General features: G+C 52.2%; 1 protein-coding gene across 1 annotated transcript; it reads left to right on the top strand.

Annotated features, from left to right (window-relative positions):
- The first annotated feature begins 22,029 nt into the window (after positions 1 to 22,029).
- Positions 22,030 to 22,341, top strand: LOC115644930 (histone H4-like). Its single transcript, XM_030549369.1, has one exon. It carries the CDS (start codon positions 22,030 to 22,032, stop codon positions 22,339 to 22,341), a length of 312 nt encoding a protein of 103 aa, XP_030405229.1.
- Positions 22,342 to 25,080: the final 2,739 nt, after the last annotated feature.

Genomic DNA, 25,080 nt, shown 5'->3' with positions numbered 1-25,080 from the left:
AGGGGGGTTGTCAGGGTGTCCCCCTCTCCCCTGTTCCTGCACCTTGCTTCCACATCTTCCATAGGTCGAGGGGACACACAACAGGGCTCAGGACAGAGGAAACTTGCTGGCAGCAGCTGCAGTCTCAGCAAGCTGATCTAATTAACTAGGCAGTGTACTCTCTCTCTCTCACACACACGATGTGTGTCTGTGTGTGTGTGTCTCTGTCTGCGTTGTGGTCTCCCCTCTCCCAATTCCTGCTGCCTTGTAGAGTGTGAGAGTTAACCCTTGAGGGCTCACCAATTGCTAGGTCACCGTTTTGCAGTGAGACATTCCCTGGGAAATATCCCACCCTCTGACTCCTCCACCTCAACCAAGCTTCACAATCATCATCACTGTGTACCAGTATTAAATTGTTTGTTTAAAACTTATACTGTGTGTGTGCATATTATATATATATATATATATGCATGTCTTTTGTCTGGTGAAAAAAAATTCCCTGAAACCTAACCCTCTCATTTAATTCTTAAGTGGAAATTGGATTTGCTTAACATCGTTTCGCTTAAAGTCGCATTTTTCAGGAACATAACTTCAACGTTAAGTGAGGAGTTACTGTTTTCAGTCTGGCCTCCTCCGCATCACAGGCTATAGAACTTCATCCACCCACTCCTCTAATAGGCCCAAAGCCTCTGGCTGAATACTGAAGTCCTCAGATCTTGATTTAAAGATTTCAAGTTACAGAAAATCCATCATTTACTCTAGTTCAAACCTGCAAGTCACCCATGCCCACACAACAGAGGAAGGTGACTCTCCCCTCTCCTTCTCCCTTCCTCCCCCAGCTCTTTGCCAATCTGACCTGGGGGAAAATTCCTTCCCTATCCCAAATACAGCAATCATTTAAACCCTGAGCATGTGGGTGAGACCCAACAGCCATCTGAAAAAGCTGACATTTCCTTTATTGTAAAGGCCTTTGCTATTATAGTAACTTCATTGTTTCCCTTTCTGCTGTTTTCATAAATTCTTTTTTGTCTTGAACATTTACCACTATGTTAGAGACTTATAATAGTAATAAAATCCTTTTTGTTAGCAATGCAAACCTGAGACTGTTGCTGCATTTTTCTTCCCACATAAATGACTATTGCAGTTATACACGTTGTAGGAGGTTTTCTCTGAATCACACAATTATGGATTGTACTGAAGAAATAAATGTTCCTAGCTGTTGCTAGGTGGCAAATACTCTTAAAGGTTTTGCAGGCTACAGATTCCTGCAAAAAACTTTAATCCTTCATTATGTTTATATGCATAAAAAGAATATCCAGAGCTATAATAATTAATGCTAAATAAAAAGTTTTTGAAGGGATATAAAACCTCATGCTTCAAGGCTTAAGGCAATCTCAAACTAAGGGTTAGCATGAGACTTTCATGAGGTGAAGATTATCCCAGAGCTGCCTATTATGAGGTTTCTTGCATCTTCCTCTGAGGCATTCAGTGCTGATCACTCTTGGAAACAGGATCTAAACCTAAATTGGTGCAACCCATATGCCAAAAGGCCAAGAAATACAACTTACAGGAATATGTAAAAACATGTAAGTTAAGGAATAGGTGGCCTGCTTTAACTTATACCTACTTATTACCTAGCGGCTGTGTTCTTGGGGAACCAGGGTGCAGTAACCAGCCTGTCTGACTCGTAAAAGATGTTACACACACACACAAACCCCACCAGCATCTGCTTGAACCAAAACCGATCAGAAGAAAGACTTACAAAAAGCAATGAAAAGGCAGTGGAAGACACACTTAAACCCCTGGGATAAGGGTGACAGGATTAAGGAAATTCCCGTAGCCCCATTTGCATCAAAAATGGGACAAGGTGGCATCTCCATTAGCATGCAGAACAGAGATTCCAAGGCAAGAACCGCATGGAAATCTGGGACCAGAAAAGCAGGGAAGCAGTGCATGATGGGAGATCTCTGCTCCAGATATTAATGAACCCATACCTGCCCACACCCAGCTCAGCAGTTATCAGACCTATTCTAAAGTAATAAATCCTTTATTGGTATCCAAAATAGTGAAACTCTCTAATTGCATTGTGAGCTTCCTCCAAGGAACACCGCCCAAACCCAGGAATGATCAGCTGCCATTGTCTAGCCTGAACAAAACAGCATTGGTATATTCCCTTGAGCCATCAGTTTACACATAAGCAAATCTAGTGTTCTCCCTTTGTTATCCCAAGAGGAGTAAGGTAATGAGAGAGAAAATACTAGAAAAATGGTAGGAAGAAAGATAGAAAAGGAAAGCCCCTTTTCTCAGAAGAGCAGACTCTGTTCCCTTCCATGTCTGTCGCTGGCGGATTTAGCTTACAATAAGGGTGTCCCTCCCTCCCTGTGTGATATAATAAAAATAAAGAGAGACAAGGTAATATGGTGCAAACAAAGGTAAGTATATTAAGGGTAAAGGTACAAAAAACTAGGAAAAATGGCAGGGGAAGAAACACAAACTTAACCATACAGTGATTCAGTGACTGGCTTTAGGAGCTTGAAGCTCAGACCCACAAAACCTCCCTTGGCATTTAGAAAAACAATAAAAGAAACCCCTAATACAGAAACCTTTCCTAGGATATAGGCGCAGTGGACACAGTGCGCAGGTGTGAAGCCCAAGACCTTCTACACTCCAGCTGATTTAGAGCCTTTGAGGAGGACTACTGGGAAGTCCCAAAGACAGTTGGACTTCGTTGCAGGCAGGGGGACCCTCTGGGATGATGGACATCAGGAAAGCAGGACCCTCCACAGGTAAAATGGAGTCAGTTCACTGTGGCAGGGAGAGTGATGACAGGCCTCTCCTTCCTCAACCTTGCTGCAGGATAGATGGTATCTATCTTCTCTGTAGCTCTGGAGCTGTAGGAAGACCCAACGGTGCACCCGCTGCCGCTGGAACAGACAGCCCCACGCAGGCACTGGGCAGGCTGTTATATAGACTTTTTGGAGGGAAAAGTTTTGAGGGAATAGAATGGTGGGGCCTGGTTTTGGTGGGAAAAACTGGTTCAGTCTGGTTTGAGCCAGGGAAATCCAGTGTCTTTAATGGTAAACAAGTCTGCTTACAGAGATGGTGTCCAAGAGTCAGATGACATACTCCATACTGGATTTCATTAAAGCCAGTGATTTACATAACCTTTACCTTATACACACACTATTAAAATAGCTAATTAAACATCTTTAAACAGTACCTACACAACATTTCTTACTAACACCTTGAACCATTGCTGTTTCTCTACAAAAACCCCTACCCATGCTCAAGTAAGTGTTCTGATACCTGGATTCAAAATCTGCATCAGTTCCATTAAGACTTCATCTTCTCCTGACTGATCATGTTGGGGGCTCTGCTTGACTCCAGCAATCCAGAACTTCAGCTACCACCACCACCTGGGACCCCAGATTGATTCAAGCTTCACAGAGTGGTGAGAACCCAGCTCTCTCTCTCTCTCTCTCTCGGTACAACCTTCTGACCCTGACTTGTGCAATCAGTTATAGTTTTCTAAACCTGACTTTTATAATCATATTTAAATTAGATTTAATATTATATCTGTTTTGTTTGCTTGGCTCCTCTATGGTTATTTCCTGGCAATAAATAACTTCCATGGTTAAGACGGTTACTTCTCTCTCTCTCCCCCTCCCCCCTGTGGGTTGTTTTTGGTTTCCTCATTTGCTCTGCAGCAACGCTCCTCATACTTAAGCTAAAAGATCCCTGCAGCACCCAAAACTCCTGTGGGGTTTGCTCATCGAGAGGGTTACTACCAAAACAATTGTAATGTGAAAGTGGGGATAGAGACATGCTGAACCTGGGACATATGGGGGTGGCAGCTTGGAAGTGCTGCTTGACCCAGCCTGCTCAGGCGTACTCTATTCTGGTGCAGTGCTCGTGGCAATGCTGCTCCACCCAGCGTACTGAGTCCAGGGACATATAAAGGGTCATCTTGGGAGCACTTATTAACCCAGTCCTCTCAGATGTGCTCTGTTAGAGTGTGTGTGTGTGTGTGTGTGTGTGTGTGTGTGTGTGTGTGTGTGTGTGTGTGTGTGTGTGTGTGTGTGTGTGTGGGAGAGAGAGAGAGAGATTGATTCTGGGGCTGGAAGAACCCAGCTCTGGGGAACCTGGGTCCTGCAGGATAGCTCCACTGGGAGGGAACTTGCAGCAAGGAGAAGTAGAGCTCCATATGAGAACACAAGTGACACAAGCAGTACATTGATAGAATTACAGAATCCCTCTGAAGAGTAACCCTAATAAATGAGCATACCCCAAAGTAACCAGCAAATCTGGTAACATTCTTCAGTTTCTTTGGCATACTAACAAGAACTGAGATTCCTGTATCCATCAGTAGGGGAGTGTACATATGCCTAAGGGAGTGTAATTAGTAGAATACCATTTAGTTATACAAGACAAGGATCATGTCTTTATACATATTTGCCTAGCACCTTGTAAAATGGGGATCCAGTCCTGACCAGGGCCTCTGGATCCTATGGTCACTCCAATGCAACAAAAAAACACTACCTTAAAAGAATGGTATTAGGGTTGCAAAGTCAAGCTGTGACCGGGGTCCCAATGAGGGCCAGCTGAGGCTTAATTACAGTGAACTGCAAAGAATGGGGCAGATATGTCCACCAGTTTTGCGGATTTTTCAATACTTAGATTTACCAAGCCAGCATAAAACAGCTTCTTTATTAATACACTGGTTGTCCAGAAGCCAACACCACAGTTCCCTTGAAGTAACCCAGCCTCATGCCTCCACCCAGATATCCAAGTCAAATATGATGAAGATTTCTGAAAATCTTATTTCATCATATAAAAGAAAGGTTCTAACAATCCCAAAGGATCAGACACATTGCCTCCAAGGTTAATGAATATTCCAGATCTTACCCAAACTCACGCTACAGCCAATTCTTGTTAACTAAACTAAAATTTATTAAAATAGAAAAGAGAGAGTATGATTAAAAGCAGGGCCAGCATTAACTTTTTTGCAGCCCAAAGCAAAAAAAAAAAAAAGAGCCCTGCCCTACCATAACATCCCCCCGCGAACGCCACACCACTGAACCCCCCCAAGTGCCATGCCGCCAAATCCATCGAGCCCCCGACCAGCATGGCGCCGCGTAAACACCCGCTCTCCTGAGCACAGCCTGAAGCCCCCACCTCCCCGAGGGCTGCGCTGCTGAAACACGCCCCTACTCCCAAGCGCCACCCAGCCGAAGCAAAAACAAAAAACAAAAACAAAAAAAACTCCTCCATAGCTATTCACAGTCTTCGTTGAGTCCTGAGTTGATGGTGTCAAATTTGCAAATGAACTGAAGTTCAGCAGTTTCTTTTTGAAGTCTGGTTCTGACATTTTTTTGCTGCAGGATGGCTACCTTTAAATCTTCTATTTTGTGTCCCGGGAGGTTGAAGTGTTCTCCTACAGGTTTTTGTATATTGCCATTCCTAATATCCTTTTACGTAGGGATTGTCCAGTTTGGTCGATGTACATAGCAGAGGGGCATTGCTGGCACATGACAGCATATATTAGATTGGTGGACATGCAGGTGAATGAACCAGTGATGTTGTGGCTGATCTGGTTAGGTCCTGTGATGGTGTTGCTCGTGTAAATATGTGGGCAGAGTTGGCATCAAGGTTTGTTGCATGGATTGGTTCCTGAGTTAGAGTTACTATGGTGCAGTGTGTGGTTGCTGGTAAGAATATGCTTAAGGTTGGTAGGTTGTCTGTGGGTGAAAATTGGCCTGCCTCCCAAGGTCTGTGAAAGCGAGGAATCATTGTCCAGGATGGGTTGTAGATCACAGATGATGCATTGGAGAGATTTTAGCTGAGTACTGTAGATGATGGCTAGTGGAGTTCTGCTGGTTTCTTTCTTGGGCTTGTCTTGCAGCAGGAGGCTTCAATAGCAGATTTAAAGGTAGCTGTCCTGCTGCAAAAAAAACTTCAGGACCAGACTTCAAAGACAAACTGCTGAACTTCAGTTCATTTTCAAATTTGACACCATCAGCTCAGGATTAAACAAACAGATTCTCTTCCCTTGGTGTGTTCACACCTCAACTGCGAGAAGAGGGCTTCATCCTCCCAGATTGAACTAACCTTGTTATCTCTAGACTGATTCTTGCCTGCATATTTATACCTGCCTCTGGAAATTTCCACTACATGCATCTAATGAAGTGGGTATTCACCCACGAAAGCTTATACTCCAATACGTCCGTTAGTCTATAACAGTGTTTCCCAAACTTGGGACGCCTCTTGTGTAGGGAAAGCCCCTGGCAGGCCAGGCCAGTTTGTTTACCTGCCGCGTCCGCAGGTTCAGCTGATCGCAGCTCCCACTGGCCATGGTCTGCTGCTCCAGGCCAATGAGAGCTGCTGGAAGTGGCATGGGCTGAGGGATGTGCTGGCTGCCACTTCCAGCAGCTCCCATTGGCCTGGAGCAGCGAATCGCAGCCAGTGGGAGCCATGATCAGCCTAACCTGTGGACACAGCAGGTAAACAAACTGGCCCGGCCCGCCAGAGGCTTTCCCTACACAAGAGGCATCCCAGGTTTGGGAAGCACTGGTCTATAAGGTGCCACAGCACTAATTGTGTGTATCACCTCTAATTCTTTAATAATACAAATTTGCATTTCAAAGTTCTAGCCTCAATGGCTTTAATTACCATTCTAACATCGAGGAGTCCTTGTGACACCTTAGAGACCAACATATTTATTTGGGCATAAGCTTTCATGGGCTAGAACCCACTTCATCAGATGCATGGAGTGGAAAAATACATGAGCAGGTATAAATACATGAAAGGATGGGAGTTGCCTTACCAAGTGTGAGGTCTGTCTAATGAGACAATTCATTTAATGGCAGGATACCAAGAGAGGATACCAAGGGAGCAGGGTTCTAGCCCACAAAAGCTTATGCCCAAATAAATGTGTTAGTCTCTCAGGTGCCACAAGGACTCCTTGTTGTTTTTGCTTATACAGACTAACACGGTTACCATATTGAGAGATTTCTAACATGTTTCTATAGACTGACTCTGGGTTAATTAGCCTGTAGGATGCTTACCCCTTTCCAATCATGTGTTACCCTCTTTATAACTATTCTAAGTAACCCATGAGAAAGTCTAAAAACAGGACGTCTTCAATACACTTAAATATGATTTTTCATAACTCTGAAATACTGTACTGTTTATCATAGCACAAATATTCCTTCTTAGAAATCAGTAGTCCTAGCATGGTCTATTAAGGCACATATATTATTATTATTGGAACAATCTCATATTCCAAAATAGAAAATATACCTATCTCAGGGGACCCTGCGTGCCCTCATTGGCCCAAATGCAGGGTTGGTACACCTCATCACACGACTGGCAGGACTCCTTCAAGGATTAAGCAACTGCGGTTAGGGGGACTCAGTCTGTGCCTCTTGAGCCTCCTGACTGGGGCAAGTAATCACAGCTGGGCTTTGACTCTCTGGGCAGGGTAAAGCCAACAAATAGCAGCCACAAGTGGGGCAGAGTCAATGCTCACTCTCTAGTCTCCTAAGCCTCCTGGCTGGAACAAACAATAGACTCTCTGGGCAGGACAGGGCAAACAGTCAGTCTGTAGCCCCTGGGCAGGGTAAAGCAAAACAAATAGTCTTTGGCTCCTGAGCCTCCTGGCTGGGGCTGGCAATAGCAATTAGGGGGTTCTGACCCTTTAGGCAGGGCAAAGCAGTCAGTCAGCTTATGGCTGTAACACCCAATAGCTACATCTAGTCACAAGTGCAGGGGGATGGAGTAAGGGAACCTGGGCCCACCCTACTCCACTGGGTTCCAACTCAGGGCCCCCAAGGCTGAAAAATTCCCAGTTAAGGGTTCAAGCATTAGCTTCCAATACATTCCCTGGGTCACTTCCTACCACAAGGCTCATCTCAGGCATCTCCTTGGCTGGCAGCAGTTCAGCATCCCAGTCAGTCTCTGTGAGCAAAAGGTCATCCACAGCATAGTCCAGATCTGCAGTTCTCACCACTTGGAGAGTCACAGGCACCTTTGCAGGAGTCTACAGCACACATCCTTCCTCCTCCTTAGCCATCCCAGACTGATGTGGGTTGCCTCCTTTTATCTGTCCCATCCACCTGGAGCATGCACAGCAGGGGCGAAGGGGCATGATCTACTGGGCCCACAGTGATTGGTCAGGCCCCATTGGCCCAGTTTGGGCTTGGTACACCCCCTCACAATACCGTTAACAGAATATCTTCTCCAGCCTCTGTTTTCCCTCCTTCTCAGGGTTACTATGTTCAGTTGCTTTGCTTCTCTATTCTGAATGAACAAAAAATTGGATAGATTTCTAGTTCCTGCACATGGAACTGGAAGCAGATCAACCACAAGTTCTCCTCAGCCTGAAACATGGGAGTCTCAGCAGCAGACAGATACAACAGTGCCCAGAGCACTGTCCTGCAGTTTATCTAGCAAGCAGGGAATTAACTCCCTGATTACACTTCATATAGGTGTATAGGGGAGACTAATGAAGGAGGGTAGATGACTGACTGCTCAATCAGGCTTTCAGAAGGAATATAAAAGTTTCCATAGAAACAACTATTAACACTTCTCAAAAGACGGAAGGATGCTTTTCAGAAGGTAGAGCTCCACCCACACCCAAAGGGGCTGTAGCCCAAAATGGTAATGTTAGACAATTTTGTTTTCTTGTTTTCAGACACTGTTCTAGCTCCCTCAAACATAAAAATGGAAGGAAAAGACCTTGATGACTATGAACATTTTTTTTTGGCCAGCACGTTCTCTCTAACAGTTTACATACCACTGATCAGATTTCTATCTAAAGCAGCTTTTAGTCTCAGAGGCTAAAATTTTCAGACTAACTAGTGATTTAAGGTGCTCAATTTGAGGTTCCTTAGAAACTTGATTTTCAGAAAGTGCTGTGCACCTGCCCTCTGCAAGTCAGGCCCCTTTAAGGGTTCCTCAAGTTAGGCACCCAAAATTACTAATGATGTCTTAAAAAATGCCACAGCCTACCAATGCACCATCAGCTTCTGTGATTCCCTGGTTGCCTTTGGGATCAATCATGAGTTGCTGTGTGGCTCTGTGGGGGCGGGTAGCACTCCTGGCCCTGTGGATCCTCAACCCCCCAATGAGACCTATCACTTCCAGAGGCTATAGGGTATGTCTCCACAGGTGCCAGGTACTCTCCTTCCTTCAGGCAGAGGGTTCTCTGTGATGTTCCTGCCGGAGATTCAAACAGATCCAGCTACTAGAGTCAGCTGGTGGCTGAAGTGGGGGGACAGGTTGTACTTCTGCCATTTCACCATGCACCCAGACACGAACAAGGTGTGGCCAGCATGTTCCCCTCAAACCTATAGTCTGAGGTGCTGGATGTTGCCAAGGTCACACTGGGATGCCTGCTGTACCTCCAGGTCTGTGTGGAGGGGCTGATTCTCAACTTGTTTTACATCTATGCCCCTATACTGGGCCTGGAGTGAGTGCAGGGGTATTGGCAGGTGTCACATGCTCACATTCCATCTAAATTATAATGAAAGCAATGTAATATCGGGCTGTTAAGAAGGCGATCCTGTCCTAATAGCACTATCACCAGATAAAGAAACAGATCTGAAGACGGTTAAAGAAAACTTAGTTTGATGGCATTCTGTCTGGCAAGAAATCACTTATCAATAGTTGTGGTTGTGAAATCCTCATTTCTTTATTGTTTTGTCTTTATAGTCCCCAATTCTCTACTGTTTCTCTGTGTGATCTCTGTCTGGTTCTTTGATTGTTTCTGTCTGTTACATAATTAATTTTGCTAGGTGTAAATTAATCAAGGTGGTGCGGTATGATTGGTTAGAGAATTTTGTTGCAATATGTTCGGATTGGTTAGTAAAATGATTGGTTAAGGTAATTTATTACCTTATTACATAAACTTGAGTCAAGAAGGAGACCAGCAGAAAAAAACAGAAAGACCTGGAAAAGAAGAAGAAATCACCTCTAAGACTTAGCCTAAGATCAAAGCTGCTAAGAATCCTCTGCACAACTGTGACATGCAGCAACCAGAATCCAGATGAAACTGACCTTGCCTGGCAAACAGGGAAAGTCCACTTGCCTGATCAGGATTGGTGAGCATAGCATAGTATGCTTAGCATGTGTATTCTGCTTGGTAATTGTTAACAAATAGAGGATAAGGATATAACTGTGTAAGGCTCTTTCACTGGTAAAAGATCCTGCCAACCCACAAAGAGTATGCCCTGAGCCCTAGGAATTGGGTAAGGGTGGGACAAACAGTTTTTTTTCTCTCTTGCTGATAATAGCTCACCTTAACTGATCACTCTCTTTAAAGTGTGTATGGCAACACCCATTGTTTCATGTTCTCTGTGTATTGTGACAGACCCAACCCGTGGGGTACAGGAGTCTGGTCCTATTGGCATCCAGGAGGTGGGTGGGCAAAGCCCGCCCACTTCTAAAGGACCTCCCCCCAGCCTAAGGGGAGGATCCACAGGTCTGTGACACCAACTAATTCTGTGGGACAACTAATGAAAAAACAGGATCAGGAGTGAGGTCATAGGGCTAAACAAAGAGAACCTAATGGGGACACCAAGCAGAGAACCCCAGACAACGCCCACAGCTCCTCGAAGGTGTCAAGGGAGCCAGTGGACGCCGCCCAGAGGAACTCCGCCCGGATGCATGAACAGACGGAGGAACGGAAATAGGCCCTACAGTCGCAGGAAATCCTGTCGGCCAACCTCCTCTCCCTGGTGTTATAGATGGCTAGTTTGGCCAGGATTAAAAGGAGGTCGATAAGGAGAACCTGCGACTTGGTGGGGCCATGGATGGCTAGTGCATAGATGAACAGGTGAGGGGAAAAGTGCAACCAAAACCACAATAGGAGGTCCAAGAGGAGCCAGAACAAGGGCTGCAACCTGGCGCACTCTAAATAAATGTGCGTCAGGGTCTCTTTCATGCCACAAAAAGGGCAGGTGTTGGGGACAGGGGTAAACCATGCCGAGTACACACCTGTGCTCACGGCCCCGTGAAGGAGCCACCAACTGACATCCCCAGCGGGCCTCGGGACCAGGGCAGAGTATAAGCTGGCCCACCGGGGCTTCTCACCCTCGAGAGGTGGCAGGAGGTCCCGCCATTTGGTATCGGGACGGGACAGGAGGGTGAGGTAGTGGAGAGTGTGGAGCACGAGCATGTACAGATGTTTCTGTGGCGCGGCCTGGAACAGAACTGGCTGCAGATCGTGCAGCTGGCTCGCAGGGAAAGGGTGAGGGGGCTGATTGGGTCCACGGGGTAGGGGCCTGATAAAAAGGTCTACGGGGCCTGGGGTGGAGGGTGGGCGGGGCGTGCCCTCTCACAGGACCCAGTCGAGGTAAGTCCGAGCAGCAGGCAGTAAAGCAGCCTTCACCTCCTGAAGTACGTGCCGGGGAGTACGAGGTCTCGAGAGCCCCATGCGCTGAGAGAGCGTCAGGGGATCCAGCCAGTCTCCCTGGTGGTAGTCCAGGAGGTCTCTGACCCTGGTGACTCCCGCCAAGATCAGCGTCTAGCGCACTGTGGGGGACTCCGCCACCTGCACACAGAGCTGGGGATTATGTAGCAGGGGCTCCGCAAGGAGATCGGCCCCCACAGTGGCCGCCACGGACCTGGTCATTGAAAAGAGCTTGCAGGTCCGGAGGAGGTCTTGGTAAAAGACCGGCAGCCCGGAGAGATCTTGCGGAAGACCTCTCGGATGGAGGTAGAAGAGCTGCCGGTCGTATCGGAGCCCTCGAAAGTGGTGGAGGAAGGCGTGCGCCAATACGCTCCACGCCAGACTACCCGCACCAAACAGGAGCCTCTGCAGGGCCTGGAGATGGAAGACATGGACCTGAGTGCATAAGCACTTCAGGCCCTGCCCCCCCTCCTCCAGGGGCAGGTGGAGGACCCCTGCAGAGACCCAGTGCTTCCCTGGCCAAAAGAACTCCAGAATCGCCGTCCGGAGGTTGGCCAGGAAATCCTGGGCCGGGACCAGGGTGTTGAGCCGGTACCAGAGCATGGACAGGACCAGTTGATTAAGCACCAGTGCCCTCCCCCGAAGGGAGAGGCACCGGAGTAGTCCTGTCCATTTCCAGAGCCGCTCCGTCACCCTGCCCTGCAAATCTTGCCAGTTCTCCGGCGGAGACGGATGCGTGGCAGAAAGGTAAACGCCGAGATAACGCAGTGGACCCGCGCTCCACCGGATGTCCTGAAGCATGAGTGGGAGGGAGCTTGCCTGCCACCCGTCCCTGACCACCAGGCCAGAGCTCTTGACCCAGCTGACCCGGGCAGAGGAGGCCGCCGAGTACACAGCCTGGCAAGCCTCCACCCGCGCCAAGTCGCCCGGGTCCTGGACCACGAGGAGCACATCGTCAGCGTACGCTGACAGGACCAGCCGCAGCCCCAGCTCCCAAAGCACCAACCCCATCAGCCTCCGACGGAGGAGACAGAGGAAGGGCTCGATCGCCAGAGCGTACAGCTGGCCCGACAGGGGGCACCCCTGTCTCACTCCCCACCCAAAGCTGACCGGCTCGATCAGGGTCCAGTTGAGCCTGACCAGACACTCCACAGAAGTGTACAGCACCTGGAGAAAACCCACAAACAGGGGTCCAAAGCCGAACGCTCGCAGAGTGCCCAGGAGATACCCGTGATCCATCCTGTCGAACGCCTTCTCCTGATCCAGGGACAAGAGGGCGAACAACAGACCATCCCTACACCCCAATTCCAGAAGGTCCCAGACCAGATACAAGTTATCAAAGATGGTGCGGCCCGGGACAGTGTAGGTCTGGTCTGGATGGACCACGTCTGCCAGCACGGACCCTAGCCACATCGAGATGGCCTTCGCAACAATTTTGTAGTCCGTGCTGAGGAGCGAGACGGGTCGCCAATTCCGTAAGTCGCAGAGGTCCATCCTCTTCGGCAATAAGGCCAGCACGGCTCGCCTGCACGAGAGAGGGAGGACCCCGCTCTCCAAAGACTCGGCCCAGACGGTGACCAGGTCTGGGCCGAGGACGTCCCAGAACACGCAGTAGAACTCCACGGTCAGCCCGTCCAAACCCGGAGATTTATTGGTGGGCATGCGACGAAGGGCTTCCAAGAACTTGGCCAGAGTGAGAGGCAGCTCTAGCCGGTCCTGGTCGGCCATGCTGACCGTCGGGAGTCCATCCCAAAGCACTCTGCAAGCGTTAGGATCGGTCGGATCCGGGGAGAAAAGAGTCGCGTAGAAGGCCCTGGCCCTCTCGCACATCTCCGCCGGATCCGTGAGGGGGGTGCCATCGTCCGCCAAGAGGCAGGTGACATGCTTCTTGGCCCCGCTCCTTTTCTCCAGGGCATAGAAGAAGCGGGAGCCACGATTCATCTCCCGAAGGAGGTGGATGCGGGTTCGAACAAAAGCACCCCGGGCCCGATGGTCTTCGAGGGCCCGGAGCTCCTCCCGCTTCTCCTGGCACGCTCCGCAGAGGGATGGATCCTCGGGGCTGGTTGCCAGATGCCTCTCCAGCTCCAAGATCTCCTGCTCCAACTGCCCTATCGCCGCATCTCTCTGTCGGCTGGCGCCCTGGGTGTAGTCACGGCAGAAGAGCCGGGCGTGCACCTTCCCCAGATCCCACCACCGCCGCGCTGAGGAAAAGGCGCACCTCTGCCCTCGCCAGGCCAGCCAGAACTCCCGGAAGGATGCCACGAAGCCCGCATCCTCCAGCAAACTATTATGAAAGTGCCAATAGGCCGGCCCCGGCCTCTCTGCGCAGAGAGAGGCCGTCACGGTGGCAAGGTGGTGATCCGAAAAGGGGGCCGGCCGAACGCTGGAGGAGTGGGCCCGTGTGTCATAAACAGATAGCTAAGAGTTAATGTCTCTTTCACCTGAAGCACCTGTCCAGAGGACCAATCAGGAAACAGGATTTTTTTTTCAACTCTGGGTGGAGGGAAGTTTGTGTCTGAGTCTTTGTTGTCTGTCTGCCTGCTTTTCTCTCAGCTATGAGGAGTGATTTCTATTTCCTGCTCTCTAATCTTCTGTTTCCAAGTTGTGAGTACAGAGATCATGTATTTACATGTCTATAGTTGCTGGAGTGCTTTGAATTGTATTCTTTTTGAATAAGGCTGTTTATTCAATATTCTTTTAAGCAATTGACCCTGTATTTGTCACCTTAATACACAGAGACCATTTGTATGTATTTTTCTTTCTTTTTTTATATAAAGCTTTCTTTTTGAGACCTGTTGGAGTTTTCTTTACTGGGAAACTTCAGGGAAATTGAGTCTGTACTCACCAGGGAATTGGTGGGAGGAAGAAGTCAGAGGGAGATCTGTGTGTGTTAGATTTACTAGTCTGATTTTGCATTCCCTCTGGGTGAAGAGGAAAGTGCTTTTGTTTCCAGGATTGGAATTACAGAGGGTGGACTCCCTCTGTTTAGATTCACAGAGCTTGTGTCTGTGTATCTCTCCAGGAGCACCTGGAGGGGGGAAGGGAAAAGATTTATTTCCCGTTGTTGTGAGACTCAAGGGTTTGGGTCTTGGGGTCCCCAGGGAAGGGTTTCGGGGGGACCAGAGTGCCCCAAAACACTCTAATTTTTTGGGCGGTGGCAGCAAGTACCAGGTCCAAGCTGGTAACTAAGCTTGGAGGTTTTCATGCTAACCCCCATATTTTGGACGCTAAGGTCCAAATCTGGGACTAAAGGTTTGACACCGTGAAAGGTGGAAACGTGACAGGTAAATACGGTCCAGCCGGGAGTGGCGCAACCGATGGGCCTCCACCTGGACGAAGGTGAACGTCGAGAGGTCATCCGGGTGGTGGTCGCGCCAGACGTCCACCAGGGAGTGGCGTTCGACGATCTCCCGGAGGATGTCCGCGGCGGCTGGGCACTGCTCGGTCCCCGAGCAGTCCTGCTCCTCGAGGGTGGTGTTAAAGTCCCCGCCCAGGACCAGGCACTCACGAGGATCCAGGGAGCCGAGGAAGGCGGACGCCTGCTGATAAAAACGCAGCCTTTCCGGGCCCGATGTCGGGCCGTAAACGTTGACGAGATTAACCACAAGCCCCTCCATGCGGACCTGGAGGTGCAGCAGGCGACCCAGCACAGCCTCGGCGACTCCCAGCACCTCAGGCCGTAGGTCGGGGGAGAACAGGGTCGCCACTCCAGCCGCGCAGACCGAGAAGTGGCTAAAGTAGGCCCCAACCCCCCACTCCAGCCGCCAGCTAGCTTCAGCGGCCGGATCCCTATGGGTCTCCTGCAGGAAAACCACAGAGTACCCTCCCTCCCGGAGGAAGGAGAGCACCTGGCTCCTGCGGAGACCCATCCTACAGCCCCAGGTGTTTAAAGTGGCAAGGATGATCGGCGCCATGAGGAGGGCTGGGGGGGATCCTCGCCGGCAGACACGCCCACGGCCTCCGGCAGGCCGCACAGCAATCCGTGACCTACCCCGTAGGTGAGTAAAGAGTCATGGAAGACATGGACCAGCCGGTAGGCCATGGCGGCCTGCTTCCCGGTCCTCTTACCCTCCCCCATGAGGGCCCTCCCCCCACCGCTGGAGCGCAAGATGGACTTTGTTACGGGAGCCACGGACGTCCTCAAGGAACTCCCGCAGCTCCTCCCTCAGCGGAAGGGGGGGCGGGGTCACTGATCGATGACTGTCCCCCAGTGGGGCCCCCGCCACATCCCCATGGCCCACCGAGGCTGGCAGGCAGGGGGCAGACCCCCAACGTGGCAGCAGATGGGCCGACGCCACGTGACCCGCCCTGTTCCCAGATTCAAGAAGGGGTACCGGAAGGAGAACAGCAGCCCCTGGGGGATCAGGAGAAGAAAAAACTAGTGAAGCTGCTCCCTGGGGAGTATTCCCAGGGGCGGCACTGGCATCACAGGTGGTGGGGGGGACAAGGACAGGGCTAACAGGAGTAGGGCGGGGATCAGGGAGAGAAGTCGGGGAAGGAGGTAGAGGCAGGATCCGGAGCCTCTATAGTTGAGCCACCGGAGGGTGGCTCCTCCTGGCCAGGCTCAAGGATCTGGGAAGTGGGCAGGGGATCCCTAACGATGCCGGGCTCAGCCACTATGGCACATGCGGCAGCCTCGGCATCCAGAGATAGATGTTGGTCAATGGGGTCCCTACTGAGGAAGGAGGGCAGGTCCTCCACACCCAAGAGGGACACCCCCTGGGAACTGGGTCTTGGCAGCGGGGCACTGGCCATCGCCCCAAGGGGCTCGGCGGCCATCAACAGAGTGCCACCCGCAGCCAGGTCGATGGAAGATTCCAGGGGACCCTCAGAGGTGGGAGCAGAAGCAGCGGTTAGGGGAAGGGAACTTGGGGACAGGGGGGCCGTGGTGAGGTCGCCCAGATCAAGGCCAGCCGGCAGAGGGTCGTCCTCCCCCTGCGTGACCAGGGTCAAACCCAGGGCCTCGATCTCCTCGTAGATGGGAGGGAGATCACCATCCACCACCCCAGGGCCCTCCCCACCAGCACCCGGGGCGATACCCACCGCGGCGCTCGCAGAGGCGTCGAGTGGGAAGGGGGCAAGAGAGGCTCCCTCGGGGGCTTCCACGGGAAGGGACCCCAGAGGAGGGGTGGTGTCACCTTCCGGTGCTGCCATGGCATCCCCAGCTGGCACCACAAAACGGGAGTCATCAGGGGGCAAGGCGGAAGACTCGTCATCAGTGCCCCCCTTCCTGCTCTTCCGGGGGGCCTCCGAATCCGAAGGAAGTAAGGAAACTCAAGCCTTCCGCTTGCCCCGCTTCCCCTGCACTAAGGACCAGCCCTCCATTGCATCATCCGGGGGCTGGCTAACAGGGGTCGGGTCAGGGGGCAAGGGCAATGGCTCAGGGACTCGGGGAGGCAGTGCTGGGACAGCAGAAGTGAGGGAGGATTCCCCGTGGGACGAGCCCTCTCCCACGTCCGGTGGTATCTCACCACACCCTCCTCCACAGAGGTGGACCGAGAAGAAGGAGGAGCAGCTTCAGGTGCCGGACAGCCAGGGGTACCGGCAATGACAAAGCTGGTGCCTTGCCGGGCTCGGGGGTCCCGGACGCTCCTCCGTGCTGGGCCAAGCGGCAGTACCTCTGGACGTGCCCCATCGCCCGGCAGAGGTAGCACCGGGCCTCCCCCATTGAGTAATGCACCTGGTAATGGGCTCCCTGGTAGGGGACCAGAAAGGACCCCTCAAGTGCCTCTCCGCCACGCGCCGCCGGCGGCAGTTGAAGCTGCACTTGCCGGTGGAACGAGAGGACATGATGGAGGGCGGGGTCCTTGCAGCCCAAGGGGAGAGGGCTGATGATGGATATGGGGCGTCCCAGGGCAGAAAGGGCAGGCAGCAGGGCAGCCTTGGGCAGGAAGGGAGGGACGGAGGTCAAGATCAAGCGGACCCCCAGGTCTTCCAACGGCTGCAGGGGGACGAACACGCCCCTCACAGCCAGGCCCGTCTCTACCGCCTCCTGGGCGGCGGCCTCCGATGCCAGGAAGAAGATCACCTTCCCGTACATTTTGGAAGCCACCACGATGGCCGTGGGCCCCACCACCCTTGCCAACGCCCACATGTAGGTCTCCAAGTGGGGCGAGGCGGGCACCAGAAGGCAACGGACGCCATGCTTCCTAGTCAAAGTGGGAAAGGGGCCCCGGCCGCTGTAGATGTTGGCGGAAGCGGCGGTCGGAGGAGCAGCGGCAGGCGGGGGGGCCACCGCCACCTGGGCGTATGCCCTGGGGGCCGGGGGAGGGACACCTGCAGAGCTGGTGGAGGGAATAGCAGGGAGGGATGCCGCGGCCGATAGCGGGGCCGTGGCAGCAGGGGCAGTCTCCGCCATGGAGGGCCTGGCCTTTTTAGTGGGGCCCTTACCCTTCTTCCCACCCCAATCCTTCCCACCGGCTAGGGGGGCTCCCCCCAAATCAGAAGGGGCGAGAGACGTGGCAGCAACGGAGGTCTCCCCGGTACTCGCCGCCGCCGGTGCCCCAGCAGGGGCGGTGGTAGGTGGATCGGCAGCGGCGGATGAGGTAGAGGCTTGGGAAAGGGACACGGGGGCAGGTGGAGGAGGGGCAGTGGGAGCATCGCGAGGGGTCTCCCCCGCCGCGTCCCCCGCCATAACGAGAGCGAGGAGGGGGACAAACAGCGAGGGGAGGGGAAGGAGAGGAGGCGGCCACCCCTCCCCGCTAGGCTGCAGGCATGGGAGAAGGGCGCCAGGAAGGAAAGGCTAAAGGAGCAGGGGGAGCAACCAAGGGCCTAGGAGTGGGAGGGTTTCAGGGCACCGACGCAGAGGGGAGTTCCGGCTCCTCTAGTTGCACTAGGGCATCGGGGGGACAATGGCAGAGGGGGGGTGCAGTGAACAAGGGGAAACCAAATGGGGAAGGGCACAAGCGCATGGGAGGGGGCGTGGGCACACGAGGGGAGGGACCTATTAGGGCTGGCAGAGCACAGGGTGGAGGGGGAAAGGGCGAGCTGGGAATGCGATAGAGGACCATGGGGACAGCTGCAGGGCTGGGGCAGGACTATCAGGGCTGCAGAGGGAAATGGGTGGGGCAGACAAATGTGGCAAAGGGGAGGGGGTCAGCCCAGGGGGCAGGGAGGGGTGTGCTCACAGGCACTTGTGCCAAAAAGTCAATGGTTGGCTGCTGCTGTTGCAGGCCCAAATGATGGAAGTGGGCGTGGTGAGCCAGGCGAGCAGCTCAGACCCAGAGGCAGGAGTCCGAAGCAGAAGGAAAACAGCCAGCGGGGGTGGCCGATTGGCAACGATGGTGGTGGGGGCGAAGGGGGACACGGATGGACTGGGGGCAGACTCCACGCCACACCCCCGGTGCCCCAGCAAACACAGTCCAAACCCCCACCACAAGAGCACAGTTCAAAAAAAGACTCAGTCCAGAAAAGCCCCCTCCACAGTGGTCTTCTCGTGGTCTCCCAGCAGCAAGCGGTCCTCTTCTCCTTCCTCTCCTCCTCCGGGCACCAACAGCTCCCCAGCAACAGCCACAGTAGTCGCAGCAGCTCCAGGTGGTGGTGGTGGTCTGGCGTCCAGGCAGGAGGGAACCCGCTCAGATGGTGGCGTCCCCAGCAACAAGAACTGGGGTCCCTCACTCCCCTCCTCTCTGGGAAGCAGGTCAGCAGCCCCCCCGCCCAAGGGGCTGTAGGTGGAGGAGCAGCAGTAACTGAGGTCGGGGGGAACCACTAGCCAGCCAGCAAACAGACAGCAGAGAAAGCGGTGGGTAGTGGTGTCTAGCCCAGCCAGGGGAGCAGCAGGAGCAGGATCAGCAGCAACAGCGGCGGGGGCCCAGCGCCCAGCAGCAGCAGCAGCGAGGGCCCAGTGCCCAGCAGGAACAGCAGCAGCAGCAGCAGCAGCCCTCTCCCTCCTTCCTCTACAGTAGAGCAGTCGAAGGAAGAGCCACTACTGGCCTCAGGAGAAGCAGGCTTCTGCTCCCTGAGGGACCAGAGCAGGGGCTGCAGTAGAGTAATCAAGAACCTGCTAGAACCAATTCAGGCAGATAAGCTGATTAGAACACCTGTAGCCATTCAAGGCAGGCTAATCAGGGCACCTGGATTTAAAAAGGAGCTCACTCCAGTCAGGGAAGGGAGAGCCAGAGGAGAGGAAGTGTGTGTGTGTGAGAGGAGCTGGGAGCAAGAGGCACAAGGAGCTGGAAGTGAGAGGGTATGCTGCTGAAGGACTAAGGAGTACAAACGTTATCAGACACCAGGAGGAAGGTCCTGTGGTGAGGATAAAGAAGGTGTTTGGAGGAGGCCACGGGGAAGTAGCTCAGGGAGTTGTAGCTGTCATGCAGGTGTTACAAGAGGCAATATAGACAGCTGCAATCTACAGGGCCCTGGGCCGGAACCCTGGGTAGAGGGTGGGCCCAGGTTCCCCCCAGACCTCCCAACTCCTGATCAGACAAAGGAGGAGTTGACCCAGACTGTGGGGAAGCTCACTGAGGTGAGCAAATCTGCCAATAAGCGCAGGACCCACCAAGGTAGAGGAGGAACTTTGTCACAGTATATATATATATCTTCCCACTGTATTTTCCGATGATCCGATGATGTGGGCTGTAGCCCATGAAAGCTTATGCTCAAATAAATTTGTTAGTTTCTAAGGTGCCACAAGTACTCCTGTTCTTTTTTAAATTAGGAGGCTTACGCCTTGAGCCTGAGTAACTGGGTAAGGGTGGGTGCCCCTGGAGTGCATGAGTAACAGAGAATTTTGTGCCGATAACAGAGGCAGAGGCATGCCTTTTCCTTGGCACAGAGGGTGTGGGAAATGTGGAAGATAAGTGCTTGGCTCTTCTGTTGTGACTACACCCAAGAGGCCAATCAGAGAAGGGATACAGCAAAAGAGCAGTTGGAGGGAGAAGTTTTGGAGCTGGAAAGGCACTTGGCCTCTCGCCCTAGGCATCCATCAGGGGTCTTCTGTCAGGAGAAGCAGGATGAGCTCTGGGCCCTTGATGACTCTTGACCCAGGGCACTTTCATTAGATCCTGCATCCAGCTCCTTTGGGAGATGGATTGCAGCTCCTGCTTTTACTACACTCTGGAGAGAAAGAGAGGTGCCAAAAAGCATATTGCATGCTTGCTGGCAGAGGATAGCACCCCTCTCACAGATCCAGTGGACATGCAGGGAAGGACCAAAGCCTTCTATGCCAGCCTCTTCTCTCTAGATCCGAACAACTCTGATGTTTGTAGGTTCCTGTGGGACAAAGTGTATGGTCAGTGTGGGCAACCTCTCATTCTGGCTGAGGTCTCAGAAGCTTTCTGTCTGTTGCCCACTGTGACAGAGTATACCTGCCCCTCACTGGACTGGATGGGATTAACTCCATGCTACGGACTGAGGAAGCCACACTCCCTCTCGCCTGCTGGGCATCCTCCGACTGGAACCACAATATAAGAGAGAGCAATTCAGGGCTTGTCTACATCAGAAAGTTGCAGCGCTGGTGAGGGAGTTACAGCGCTGCAACTTAGGAGGTGCACACATCTGCAGGGCACCACCAGCGCTGCAACTCCCTGTTTGCAGCGCTGGCCGTACTCCCGTTTTGTCTCGGGTGTAGAGGATCCAGCGCTGGTGCTCCAGCGCTGGTAATCAAGTATAGACACTTACCAGCGCTTTTCTTGACCTCCGTGGAATATGCAGGTATCCCAGCATCACCGAGGAAGCCTCTGGTAATCAAACTGGTCTCCTTCCCCAGCTTGCTCTCGCGTTCCCCGAACCCCGAGCAAGCAGGTCTCCTTCCCTGAGGTTTGCTGGGTGGTTCCGGGAACACGAGAGCAAACCGCGGCGAAGCTGGTCTCCTTCCCCGGTTTGCTCTCTCGTTCCCCGAACCCCGAGCAAGCAGGTCTCCTTCCCTGCGGTTTGCAGGGTGGTTCGGGGAACGCGAGAGCAAACCGCGGCGAAGCTGGTCTCCTTTCCCGGTTTGCTCTCGCGTTCCCCGAACCCCCCTTGAAGCCGCCCAACAGCGCTGCAGTGTGGCCACATCTAACACCACTTGCAGCGCTGGTTGCTGTAAGTGTGGCCACTCTGCAGCGCTGGCACTATACAGCTGTACTAATACAGCTGTAACAACCAGCGCTGCAAAATTTTAGATGTAGACATGGCCTCAGTCTGGGCTGAGTGAGGAGGAGAGCAGTTCCTATAGGCTCCTGCCAGGAAATTTCTGAAGCCCCAGGCTGCAGAGGCTGACTGTGCTAAGGCCCCTGCAGACATGCAGGCAACTGCCGAGGATGTCAGAGAAGAGTTTGCTGACTGCCAGGACACTACTGATGTTGGAAGTGAGGGCAGGAAGTGTCTCAGGGAATGCAATGGTTATAGAGAGAGACTGTGCCTGAACACAAGAGAATCAGTTCCTTGGGACCCTGGTCAGAACCCAGTAGAGTAGGGTGGTCCTGGGTCCTCTTACCCTGCACTGTACCCACCACTGGGTGTGGTCACCACCTGAAGGAGTGGGATTTACTGCCTTCAACCCAGGGGCAGCTGCTTGGACTCTGGCTGTTGGGCCATGCTGCCTTGAACCCTGGGACAGCCTGACTAACTCTGGCCACTGAGGTTTTTTGGAGAGCTGGGCTTTAATGGAGAGCTGGATCAAGCTAGAGGCCAGGATATCTGACCAGCTACAGAGGTGCAACATGTCTGGTTGTGGTAAGGGCGGAAAGGGGCTGGGTAAGGGAGGTGCTAAGAGGCACCGCAAGGTCTTACGAGATAACATCCAGGGTATTACGAAGCCTGCGATCCGCCGCTTGGCTCGCCGCAGTGGGGTGAAGTGCATCTCAGGGCTGATCTACGAAGAGACCAGCGGCGTGCTGAAGGTTTTCCTGGAGAACGTGATCCTTGATGCGGTGACCTACACCGAGCACGCTGAGCGGAAGACGATGATGGTTATGGATGTGCTGTACGCCCTGAAGCTCCAGGGGTGCACCCTGTATGGCTTCAGGGGCTGAGTCGGCTTCCAACTCTCTACAAACTCTACAGAGGTGAACAGAGTTGCTCCAGTGCCTTTCCCTTCAGGGGAGGGCACTTGTGTTCAACCAGTTGGTCCTGTCCATGCTCTGGCACCATTTCAGCACCCTGAGCCCACCCCCAGGAATCCTGGCCAGCCTCCGGAAGAAGATCCTGTAGTTTTTCTGAATGGGGATGTATAAGGTCTCTGCAGGTGTCCTTAGCCTTCCCCTTGTGGGTGAGGGGAGCAGACTGATCCTGGTCTGCATCCACAGCCAGGTCCACGTCCTCCTCCAGGCCCTACAGAGACTACTTTACACTGCAGATAGTCCAGCATGGGGCATGCTGGCGCACAACTTCCTCCACCATGAGTTCCACTATGACTGGCAGCTCTTTTATGTCCACCTGGGGTCAATCCTGAGACCTCTCTGAGCTGACAGTCTTTTACCAGGACATCCTCAGGAGGTAGAAGCTAGTCTCAAGGACCATATCTGCAGTAGCCACCAAGAGGGACAATCTCTTAACAGAACTCCTTCTACATAACTCATCCATTAGTGATCAGGTGTTGGAGTCCCCCTTAGTGCACCAGAGAATGGTCCTGGTGCCACCAGAATTGGAGATGTCCTGGACTATGGTCAGAGGGACTGGGTGGACCCCACAGTGCTTTGTCAAAGCATGAGGCTGTCCACTCTCCGTGTTCCCCATCATGTGCTCCAGTAGTTGAGGGCAGCCTTGCCCGCCACTTCTCTTTCTTTTCTCAAGTGGGTCCTGCAGGAGGATGCTTCCTGCCCACCTCTTATCCCTGGTCCTCCGGAATTTGTCATTGGGCCCCTGCCCCATATGTCTCCCTAGTCACCTATGACATGCTTCCTGAGCTGGCTGAATGACATCCAGCCAGTCTGTCACACCCCAAAAACCACACCCCCAAAACGTCTGTACACACTTATGCTTCATACCTTGTCCTTGTATTCCACCCTGGCTCCAAGAGGTAGGACCTGCTGCCAATCTGTGAAAGGCAGGGAGTTTTGGTGGGCCAGTCTGTACTGGACTCTGGTTCCATGGCGCACCAGAGATATTAGTTGGTGGCTCCTCCATGGAGCTGTGATCATGGGCCTGTATGTGGCACATTTCACAGACTCTTCTAATAGCTATCCTCTCTGAAGTGAGAGAGAGACACACTCTATATAGATGTACACCAGTATCAGGCTGCAGCCACTTTCAGCTCCTCCACAATCTCCTACTGAGGTTCTGGCTGCACTTTCCCCACACCTCCTCATTTCTGCACACTCCATCCGTGGCCTGACAAAGACATGAGACCTCTTTGTCAACCTCCTCCTGGAGCTGGCCAAGATGGCCATCCATCACACCAGGAGGAAGAAGCTAGAGGGAGCACTCTGCAACTATGGGGCCTATTTCTAGTCCCTTGTTAAGTCATGCCTCCAAGCAGAGTTCCTCTGGGTATTGTCCACTGACTCCTTAGAAACCTTTGAGGAGCAGTGGCTGTTGTGAGGGGTACTCTGACAAGTGTCTCCTTAGGGTTCCCTGATTTTTAACCTGTTTTTCATTTATTGCTCCAAGACTTCAGTTGTGCTCTAGGTTCAGTGGTTCCTCCCCCTTGATTGAAGGGTGGACCTTTAGTTCTGGATAGCCCTAGGCCTGCCCATTCAAGTACCAACAATAGGTTATCTGTTTGGATCCTTCTGAATTCAAATACATCTGCTTCCTCCTTTTTCTCCATGCCACCAGAGCATACTGCCTGCTGAGGAGCTCAGAGAGGACAGGGCAGACTTCCTGCTCTCAGTTCTGTGGCTTCCAGATGAGGGAAAGAGCAATTGCGTAAAAAGTCTTGCTCAGCCCCAAGGCACAGCTTGATGGGATGTTTTGAGATTTTGGACACTAGCTTCTAAGAACACTCTATTCAGCATGAGTAAATAGCAATTTTCAGAAGTCTATAACTCAGCCAATTTGAGTGGATTTTCACAAGGAAAGTGTTTCCCAGAACACTCCCACCACCACCACAAAATGTCAAGTTCTTGATCCAAAGCATGGAAGCACTAGAACTTCAGAACAAAACATTTGGAAAAAATTATTTATCATTCGCAAAGAACTGTGTATTTTCCCATAGCCTTGGTTTTGGAACCATTTATGCTGAAACTTCTCCCCTTTCCTGCCCCCCCCCAAAAAAAAAAATCAGCCTGAGTCAGAGACCTGGCCAGGGAAACTTCAGCCCAAATGATTACAGTTAATCAAAGTTACAAACAATTGAAAACTTGGTCTTAAAAAGTATTAGACAACCTTAGCTATAGTCATTGCTGCCAGCTCTTCTTCTAATAATAAATCCTCACCCTATCATAATAAAGCAGTCGTACAGGATGCAGTATCCCATTTAGCTCTAGGCAAATGAGTACTTGATTACCATGGAGGCTTGCAGGAGAAGAAATTGGGAAAGAGGACTGTTCTCTGAATCTATGAGTGTAGGTAAGAAAGTGTGGATCATGAGGGAACAGTTGTTAGATTTTGATAACTGGCTTTCTGTTATTAAAATATCAAGTTATCCTGGAGGAAAAAGATCTTATAGTAAATTGGTGGCAGTCAGCCACAAGTGTAATTTTAGGGGGGTGTGGGGAGATTCCCCCAGCTTTCACATGAGGAAGATCATCAGTGTGCTTCTCCTTCCTGCCCTTTGCTCCTCCAACCTATCATCTATCCTCATTTGGAAGAAAGAGAGGTAGCAGAGTGAG

This window comes from Gopherus evgoodei, chromosome 2, assembly GCF_007399415.2.
Source record: "Gopherus evgoodei ecotype Sinaloan lineage chromosome 2, rGopEvg1_v1.p, whole genome shotgun sequence".
Lineage (NCBI taxonomy): Eukaryota > Metazoa > Chordata > Testudines > Testudinidae > Gopherus > Gopherus evgoodei.
The sequence above is the reverse complement of the archived record's forward strand: the minus strand, read 5'-3'. Positions and strand labels throughout refer to the sequence as shown.

Coding starts and splice junctions, on each gene's coding strand:
- LOC115644930 (XM_030549369.1), top strand. CDS start 22,030: ATGTCTGGTTGTGGTAAGGGCGGAAAGGGGCTGGGTAAGGGAGGTGCT.